The 10464-nt window shown below is 38.7% G+C and overlaps 1 protein-coding gene across 1 annotated transcript; it reads left to right on the forward strand.

Moving 5' to 3' along the window:
* The first annotated feature begins 5634 nt into the window (after nucleotides 1-5634).
* On the forward strand, nucleotides 5635-9357 carry LOC117553331. The gene is made up of 4 exons (XM_034227214.1): nucleotides 5635-7640; nucleotides 7883-7972; nucleotides 8081-8168; nucleotides 8253-9357. Coding segments are annotated over exons 1-4 (612 nt in total). The 5' UTR covers nucleotides 5635-7638; the 3' UTR covers nucleotides 8685-9357.
* Nucleotides 9358-10464: the final 1107 nt, after the last annotated feature.

Genomic DNA, 10464 nt, shown 5'->3' on the forward strand with positions numbered 1-10464 from the left:
AGGTAATTCCTTCATCCATTCCAACTAGAAGGTAATTTCACTCCTCATAGAAGTTAATTTGTCACTCCTCAGAATAGAAGTTAATTTAACCTCCAAATAGAGAAGGTAATTTCACTTTTCACATCCAAAATAGAAGGTAATTTCACTCCAAATAGAAGTTATAATTTCACTCCAAATAGAATGTAATTTCACTCCAAATAGAAGTTAATTTCACTCCAAATAGAAGTTCATTTCACTCCAAATAGAAGTTAATTTCCACTCCAAATAGAAGTTAATTTCACTCCAAATAGAAGTTCATTTCACTCCAAATAGAAGTTAATTTCACTCCAAATAGAGGTCATTTCACTCCAAATAGAAGGTAATTTCACTCCAAATAGAAGGTAATTTCACTCCAAATAGAAGGTTAATTTCACTCCAAATAGAAGGTCATTTAACTCCAAAAGAAGGTCCTTTCACTCCAAATAGAAGTTAATTTCACTCCAAATAGAAGGTAATTTTCACTCCAAATAAAAGTAATTTCACTCCAAATAGAAGTTAATTTCACTCCAAATAGAAGGTCATTTCACTCCAAATAGAGGTACATTTCACTCCAAATAGAAGTTAATTTCACTCCAAATAGAAGTTAATTTCACTCCAAATAGAAGTTAATTTCACTCCAAATAGAAAGTTAATTTCACTCCAAATAGAAGGTCATTTCACTCCAAATAGAAGGTAATTTCACTCCAAATAGAAGGTAATTTCACTCCCAAATAGATGATCATTTCACTCCAATAGAAGCTCCTTTCACTCCAAATAGAAGCTACTTTCACTCCAAATAGAAGTTAATTTCACTCCAAATAGAAGGTAATTTCACTCCAAATAGAAGGTAATTTCACTCCAAATAGAAGGTCAATTTCACTCCAAATAGAAGTTAATTTCACTCCAAATAGAAGGTCATTTCACTCCAAATAGAAGATATTCACTCCAAATAGGTCATTTCACTCCAAATAGAAGTTAATTTCACTCCAAATAGAAGTTCATTTCCACTCCAAATAGAAGGTCATTTCACTCCAAATAGAAGGTCATTTCACATCTAAATAGAATTTCACTCCAAATAGAAGGTCATTTCACTCCAAATAGAAGTTAATTTCACTCCAAATAGAAGTTAATTTCACTCCAAATAGAAGGTCATTTCACTCAAAATAGGTCATTTCACTCCAAATAGAAGGTAATTTCACTCCAAATAGAAGGTAATTTCACTCCAAATAGAAGGTAATTTCACTCCAAATAGAAGTGAATTTCACTCCAAATAGAAGTTCATTTCACTCCAAATAGAAGTTAATTTCACTCCAAATAGAAGGTAATTTCACTCCAAATAGAAGGTCCTTTCACTCCAAATAGAAGGTAATTTCACTCCAAATAGAAGTTAATTTCACTCCAAATAGAAGGTAATTTCACTCCAAATAGAAGGTAATTTCACTCCAAATAGAATGTCATTTCACTCCAAATAGAAGTTAATTTCACTCCAAATAGAATGTCATTTCACTCCAAATAGAAGTTAATTTCACTCCAAATAGAAGGTAATTTCACTCCAAATAGAAGTTAATTTCACTCCAAATAGAAGTTAATTTCACTCCAAATAGAAGGTCATTTCACTCCAAATAGAAGTTAATTTCACTCCAAATAGAAGTTAATTTCACTCCAAATAGAAGGTCCTTTCACTCCAATAGAAGGTCATTTCACTCCAAATAGAAGTTCATTCCACTCCAAATAGAAGGTCATTTCACTCAAAATAGGTCATTTCACTCCAAATAGAAGGTACTACTTTTACTCAAGTACAAGATCTGAGTACTTCTACTTTACTGTCGCTACTTTCACTATATTTTGATGATAATACTTTTCTACTTTCACTTGAGGAACATTTTGAATGCAGGACATGTAATGTAACAGAGTATTCCTACACTCTGGTACTTCTACTTTTACTCAAGTACAATATCTCAGTACTTCTACTTTTACTCTAGTACAATATCTGAGTACTTCTACTATTACTCAAGTACAAGATCTGAGTACTTCTACTTTACTCAAGTACAAGATCTGAGTACTTCTACTTTCACTCAAGTACAAGATCTGAGTACTTCTACTTTTACTCAAGTACAAGATTTGAGTACTTCTACTTTCACTCAAGTACAAGATCTGAGAGCTTCTACTTTTACTCTAGTACAAGATCTAAGTACTTTCTACTTTACTCAAGTACAAGATCTGAGTACTTCTACTTTTACGTCGCTACTTTCACTATATTTGATGATAATACTTTTCTACTTTCACTTGAGGAACATTTTGAATGCAGGACATGTAATGTAACAGATTATTCCTACACTCTGGTACTTCTACTTTCACTCAAGTACAAGATCTGAGTACTTCTACTTTTACTCTAGTACAAGATCTGAGTACTTCTACTTTTACACAAGTACAATATCTGAGTACTTCTTACTCTTACTCAATGTACAAGATCTGAGTACTTCTACTTTTACTCAAGTACAAGATCTGAGTACTCTACTTTTACTGTCGCTACTTTCACTATATTTTGATGATAATACTTTTCTACTTTCACTTGAGGAACATTTTGAATGCAGGACATGTACCAGAGTAACAGAGTATACCTACAGAGTAACAGAGTATACCTACACTCTGGTACTTCTACTTTTACTCAAGTACAATATCTCAGTACTTCTACTTTCACTCAAGTACAATATCTGAGTACTTCTACTATTACTCAAGTACAAGATCTGAGTACTTCTACTTTTACTCAAGTACAAGATCTGAGTACTTCTACTTTTACTCAAGTACAAGATCTGAGTACTTCTACTTTACTCAAGAACAAGATCTGAGTACTTCTACTTTCACTCAAGTACAAGATCTGAGTACTTCTACTTTCACTCAAGAACAAGATCTGAGTACTTCTACTTTTACTCAAGAACAAGATCTGAGTACTTCTACTTTTACTCAAGAACAAGATCTGAGTACTTCTCACACCTTTGATTAAGATACAACACTAAAGGCGGAGGCCCAAGCAGCTGAACAGTATATGATAAGGTCACGTTGTACCAACATATAGTACAGGAAGTGAAGCCAGTACATGTCCTGTATTCCCATTGATTTGAGTTGTTTTGTTTGTGGTAAGAGGCTGTGGCCAACATCAACAATCAATACTATAGATGGTAGCTCAAAACAAACAGTCCCAGGGAGGATGATGACTTTCAGAAAGTGTGGTTTCAGCTGTGTCTGTGATTCATGAAACAGAGAGACTGTGGTGTGTTAGTATGTGTGAGTGTTTATGAGAGAGAGGGGTTACTGCTGAGGGATATTTATATCTGCCATTACACACAGAGAGAGAGAGAGGGAGAGAGGCGCTGCGATAAGTAGGAAAAAGAGAGTGAGCGAGTGACAAAGAGAGAGAGAGAGAGGGAGAGAGGCGCTGCGATAAGTAGAAAAAAGAGAGAGTGAGCGAGTGACAAAGAGAGAGAGAAAGAGAGGGAGAGAGGCGCTGCGATAAGTAGGAAAAAGAGAGAGTGAGCGAGTGACAAGAGAGAGAGAGGGAGAGAGAGGTGCAGACAGCGAGTCTTGGCTAAATGCTCAGCTGTGTAATGAGAACCACATTTAGAGAGCTGAAATATGCTTTACGTGGCAGAGCACGCACACACACACGCACGCACGCACTTACACACACACACACACACACACACACACACACACACACACACACATACACCACACAACTGAAGGAATACAATTAAATGTCAGCATAAGCACAGAGAGAGAAGGTATGTCCTGCACAGTAACAAATCTGCACTCTGTATTCTTCCCTGTGTTAAGCTACTCTAGAACTATCTTAAAGACATGTGTTGATTAAAGCTGAATTACATTTGAGATTGTAAATGTCTTCACCCTTCCTCCATTGATTGATGTATCTTACTCCTCGTGAAATCTTATGTTAACTTAACTTCTGTAAGAAATTGTTCTGCAGCCCTGGCCAGTTGGTTACCATGCAGTCAGCAAAATGCCCCCCCCCCCCTTATCACCTGAATCTCCTCCTAGAGCACCATTGTGTTCTTTGTAACCAAATGTCTCTCAGAGGGGCGTGGGGAGGGGCTCCTTACTTTCATCTAAAGTAACAGAAACAGAGGGGATTATGGGATGCTACAATGATCTGTTTGGTGTTTCAGCCAATCAGAGACAGGCTCTGGATATATCTGAGACCTGTAATATATTGATGAAAAACAGTATAGGGGACCTTTAAGTGCACCAATGTTTTCATGCACCGAAACACTAAAGAATGATCAAATCTGCTTCCATAACAATAAGCCCTGATTGTTTTGACCTTGTTTGTCAGGGTTAACCAAACAAAGGTTAAGACGTAGCTGCGACAGAGGTCTGAATGTACCTGAACACATCACAAAGACCATCAAATATAGCTTCTACATTACAGGCCTGCGTGAGTAAAAATAACTCTTAATACCAGCGGGCGGTGGCAGTCTGTATTTGTCATTCTAAAAGGGAAACCGGAAAACAGGCTGTGGATTTAGAAGCCGTTGTTCTGAAACACATGAAATGTTGTAAGTAATCCCTCATTGCACAGTAAATAACTGCAAATGTGCAGTTTAGTTCCAGGCTTTAAATGTGTTCTTTTTGCATATTTTTACTTTATCCAAATATAATACCCTAAATGCACCAATGTTTGCATGCACTCATACTCTTTCCAACCATTTTCACACCAATCTTTCCCATTCACTCCAGGTGGAAATGTAGTGTGAAGATATGATCAGATGAGATGAAAATGAAAAGTGCTTCCTGTTTTCCTACATTCCTCACATCCTTTTCTTTCTGGTGCAGCCAATCAGAGTGCTGTCTCTCACTGAAGGGTTTTGCAGGTTTAATGTGATGAATCTGCCGAAAGGTTGCAGATGAGGCTTGAGGATGACCAGTGTGTGCAACCGGGGAGGGACCATTGACGAAGAACAAGGCGTGTCTTATTGACGCCTGATACTGACGGACGTCAGTCACAACTCTCTAAATGTACGCACAGGTCAGATTATACGTTTTCTTTAAAGACCAGGGGCCTCATTTGTAAAGCGATATACGCTCAAAAGATGGCGTACGCCAGTTTCTACGCAATGTTTGCGATTTATAAAATACTAACTTGACGGGAAAACGTGCGGTCCTCCACGCAAACTCTAACCCATGCGTACGCACCAAGCACAACAACGGGAGACGAGAAACTGCGACACCGTTGGCAGAAGGAAGAATGGAGAGAAATATGTGGAAATAATACCATCAATAAAATGTTACCTCTCATTTATCATATATGAAGAATTCATTTGCAAACATTGATTAAAGCCAATCTTAAAATGATTAAACAAACGCCTGTTTGAGACTCCTCAGTGCACACAAAAACATAACTTGGAGAAATAAATAAATACGGATATGTTATTTAAAACCACCTCGAATATGTTGTGTTAATGTTATGAAATGTTTTCTCATAAATGATGCGGTAAGCAGGAGGACAGAATTACGTCTAAACTGACGCCGTTTTGCATTTCTATAGGTTGTAGATACGAGCATGGTTTTACATCACGTTTAATCGTGTTTTATGCCGTTTGCCAAGACTTGATAAGTCGCTTGTAAAACACAGGAGGTATGGAAACTAAGAACACCATATACAGTATTTGGATAATTGTACAGCTGATTTAACACAACACATTTGTTTTATTTCATTTATGTGGTGGGTAGAGTTGTTGCGGTGGCATTGAGACACACATGGTGCAGTGGAGCCGCTGCGCACAGCTGATCGGCAGCTGGAACACAAACCACGTTTGTAAACAAAGCCCCAACTGTTTGTAAATACATGTGCAAACCCAGCTTAATTGCACTCGGTTTACTATCATTTCTAAAAAGGGAAGAACATTACGTTACATCTAAGGTAGGCTATCCTGTGCGTCTGGTGACGGGCACACCTCGGTGTGCAACTATATACGTTTCAGTGATTAAAAAAGCTTGCATGGTCTAAAATCAATTATCAATAATAACTTTTAACAGTGGTAGGCTACAACAAGGGTTAACACCGATTCAGCTGTAGGTGCCTTACACCATATAGAGTAAAGGGATAGTATTATTCATTATGATTATGACGAATCTTCGTCTTATTATGGCTAGCAAATGGACCAGTCAATAAAAGCAGGGTAATTTCACCACCTGTATCTTATCAGATACAATCAGGTGGCCGGGTGTGTATACAAATGCGTGCCATCACAATGCGTAATGACGCACAATGGCTGATTTGGCACTGCTAGAGGACTTGGCGAATGGAAGAGTGCGGAGGGAGCGACATTTCAGAGACCAGCAAGATTTGCTGGCCAATGATGATGAGTGGCTCATGAGTCGGTTCCGACTTCCAAGAGCGGTTTTGTTGGAGCTTTGTGCTGTGTTGGGCCCGGCTTTGCAGAGAAGCACACTGAGAAACCGAGCCGGTTCCAATCCAAGTGCTAACAACACTTGGATTTCTGGCAACCGGCACGTTTCAGAGGGAAATGGCTGACAGGTCGGGATATCCCAGCCAACCCTCAGCCGTGTTATGCCACATGTGTTGGGAGGTATAATTGCGTTGTCGCATTTCTACATTATGTTTCCTTACACGGTGGGTGAGCAGGCAAATTAAAAAAATGCAATTTGCAGCAATGTCCGGTTTCCCAAATGTAATCGGTGCCATTGACTGCACTCACGTTGCTTTAAGGGCACCTAGTGTGAATGAAAGTGCATTCGTTAATCGAAAGCACTTTCATTCCATTAATGTCCAAATCATATGTGATGCGAATGTAAAGGAGGGGGAGGGGTAATAATTTAAGGAGGGAAAGGGTTCTTTTAAATCAGGTGGAGAGCAAAACTGGGTAATCAAGGAGCCAACTACTAAGTTTAAAACACAATGATTTATTCAGTAGAACATACAATCTTTACTAAGAAAACTAAAATCAGAGCTGTCTAAAATATAATCTCAGTAAAAAGATAGTCTAAAACTATGTTAAAATACAATTAAACGTAGTTAAAACAATACAAAGAATTCGAATGTTAAAAGGGTTTAAAAGTATTTTCTCAAAACCAGTCTTTCCAGGGCTGTAAATGTGCTCCGTCGACCCTCTCTCGGACTGCCGTGTCTTTTAATCCCTTTATTGCGTGTGCCTCTGCTCCTGGTGCGTTCTGCTTCTGCTGTCTCCTTCAGTCTCAGTCCCAGTTTCCGTCTCTGCTCCTGGTGCGCTCCGCCTCTGCTGTGCGCTCCGCCTCTGCTGTGCCCTTCAGCCTCTCAGTTTCCGTCCCTGCTGTGCCCTTCAGCCTCTCTCAGTTTCCGTCTGTCCTCTGCTGCTCTTCTCCTTCCCTTTATAGGGCCCATTCCCAAACCGCCCCCTACACCCTACCCCTACACCCTACCCCTCCGTTTGCGCGTTCACGCGTAGGGTCCGCCATATTGAGGGCTGGTCCAAAGCAATCAGGGCGGAGGCGTAGTGGGTTATAAAAGCCTCCGACGGCGAGTTTGCATGGATGCAGGCTTGATAATCTCACTCCACAGGTGTGCAACCGTTTGTCGGGCATGGAGGAAACAACGTCATACAAATGTGAGTTCCATGTGGTTATTTTTTTAAACGATAAATAATACGTTGCCTTAACTAAAACATGCCTTTGTGAACATGTATTTATAAATCTACACGTGTTAATTTGATTTGCCAAGATTACATTAGATTTTTATTTTGAAGATGTACAAATCTAAATCGGAATCAAACTAACAACACATGTGTCAATTCATGTATCCATTCACTTACGAAATCGGTTTAAACTTAAGTGTGATTTGTAATTTCAGGGACTGTGGTAAAAACCAAGGCACTTATTGCTTTAAGGACAAGGACGACCTGTTCTGCAAAAAACGCAATGCTGCCAAAGAAGCATGGGAGTGAGTTATGCACTCAATTCATATTTTGTGCAATGAAAGCAATGAATGTGCACAGTGGGTCATTGCCTTAACACTAATATATATTGTTTACATATTCTATGATAACAGGTCAATCATTAAGGAACTGGACCTTGGGCAACATGTGTCTCACAAACAGGCCTCCAAGAAATGGGATAACCTAAAAAAGAAATACAAGGTAAATGGTGTATTGTTATTGTAAAACATGTTTGTTTTTGAAAAAGCTGAACAAAGATTTCTAACATGCATTTGTTTGCAATAGGAACTTAAAAGGCCAAGGACTGGAACAGGGACTGATCAGGGGGAAGAAACCCCTGCAACATGGCCCTTCTTCATGGCCATGGATGAGGCCATAGGTGCAACGCCTTCAATTAGTCCTCCTGTCCTTGTTGCCTCAGCCTTGGCAAACCCCACAATCCTCTTTGATCCAGAGGCTACTTCCTGCTCCTCTTCCTTCCCCCCCCCAAATGTGGCTGATGATCCAGACCCCTCACCACCCTCATCACTGTCTGAGGCTGGAACCACCAGGTGCTATGGGAGTGCTGGAGTGCCTAGAACGCGAGGCAGAAAAAGAGGACGAACGCCACAGAGAAATAATGCAGCACTCAGATACATTTCTAACCCTGTTCGAAAAAATGGTCGACAAAATGTGATTTATTTTTTCCCCCCCACCATTGGCCATTTCTATGTTTGATTATTGATGTTACTTAAAAGACTTGTTTTTGTTCGCTTGTATTATTTATTTGGAAGACAATAAACCTAATTTAACGTACTGTCCTTCATGTCTTCAATATTGTATGGGATATAGTAAATACAGGTAGACGGGTGATGAAGGTGACATTGCGTTTGCTTGATTGTTGGATGGCTACATTGTTCTGTGTGGGTTTCATAATGTAGAAGGAAAAGTTTTGCACAAAGTAATGTTGTGCACGGAACTAAAGTGTTTTTTCCAAAGTCTGAAGATTAACCCTGAATATCAGCATTTTAAATAAAGATGTCTGTGCGCTTCATAGGTATAAGGCATTAAAATATACATGACATTTACGGTCTTAATTGCTCATGTCAAACCATTTGCAGAGTTTCACTCAAAAGCAAAAGTGATTGTATTAGAAGACCTGTGTTCATTTTCTGAACCTTTGCTCTGTGCTCGTGATTGAATGATCGAAGAGGTAAGGACATTTGTCTCCAATTTGGAATTATGCAGAAAGACAATTCAGGAAAACCAAGTTTGAAATCAACGGTGCACAGGTTTATTTTATTTCACCTCTTTTCTCTAAAGTGAGAAGTGGAGCTCACTAAAACAAACAAAATTAATCAGGTATGTGTGCACATCATTTCAAAAACACGAGTTAACCTCTTAAGCCCCAAGCCTGTTTTTCAGGTTTCAGGCTCGAAAATGACATGCCCAAAACAAAGGACTATAACTTAACTTCTAAAAGGGTTATATGAATAATTTCTTTTATCAAAGCAAGGTCACATCTGTGAGTTGGATGTAGAAGTGTCAGAATCAATAAAGATGTTTCAGTGTCAGAGTAAATCCAGATGGAACATAGTCAAAAAGTGTACATTTTTGTCTCCGCCCAAATAAAACCCATTACTTATAGTGAAAACCACCCTTGAATGATGGGTTAGTAGCCTAAAAGCTTTAGGAATCCAAAGTATAACATATAATAAGTACCCTGTATCAAGATTGAGGCAAAACAAGTGAGAATTGACCTTTTTAGAGAGATTTAGCAAAAAAAAGTCCAAGCGGACTAAGCTTTGGGCACATTTGGGTACATTTGGTTCCATCAGTGCCATTTAACCTTTTTCAGGTACCAGACTGTAAAAATCATTGTACAACATTTAATTATCACTATAGGTATTCATTCCATAAAAAAAAAAAAAATGGTTAAAAAAATAAATAAAAATTAAGTGGGTGTGTGTGTGTGGAGTGTGTGGTGTGTGTGGGAAGTTCCCTCTTTGCATGAGATGCATGTTACTTGCACAATAAAAATGAGGAAACTTAGGAAACATTTGACTCCAACTGGAGCAGATTTATTAAAAAAAATTAGCAACACACTATACAACAAGCATTTTTTGGGTAAAAAAAAAACTTTATACAAACCCTGAATGTTACAGTATTACTCCAGTAAGTCATGCCATGCCCTGTAAAAGTTATTTTTGGTAGTGAAGCACAGAGGGACCTGACACTTCCTGCAGTACACAGGTGTCTTCACTCTTCAGTTGCCAGCATCAGAGCACCTCCTGCAGTACCTCCTGACCTTGGTGGCATCTTCCCCATAATACTCGGGCATCCAGAAGCCATATCCTCATCGCCTTCCTCACTGTGAAAACAAATGTGGAAAAAACAAATAGATTAATTCTCTGGCTTGTACTTTCAAAAATGTAACTCAAATCAGAAATAATTTCTCTACAACAACAGCAGAACATCAATTTTGAGTGTGTGAAATAAAATTATATCACTCAAAATG

This window comes from Gymnodraco acuticeps, unplaced genomic scaffold (assembly GCF_902827175.1).
Source record: "Gymnodraco acuticeps unplaced genomic scaffold, fGymAcu1.1, whole genome shotgun sequence".
In the NCBI taxonomy this organism is placed as follows: domain Eukaryota; kingdom Metazoa; phylum Chordata; class Actinopteri; order Perciformes; family Bathydraconidae; genus Gymnodraco; species Gymnodraco acuticeps.

Bases quoted from the DNA above. Each gene is read 5' to 3' on its own strand.
- LOC117553331 (XM_034227214.1), top strand. The intron at 7,973-8,080 runs GTGAGTTATGCA...CTATGATAACAG, and splicing joins GCTGCCAAAGAAGCATGGGA to GTCAATCATTAAGGAACTGG. The intron at 8,169-8,252 runs GTAAATGGTGTA...TGTTTGCAATAG, and splicing joins ACCTAAAAAAGAAATACAAG to GAACTTAAAAGGCCAAGGAC.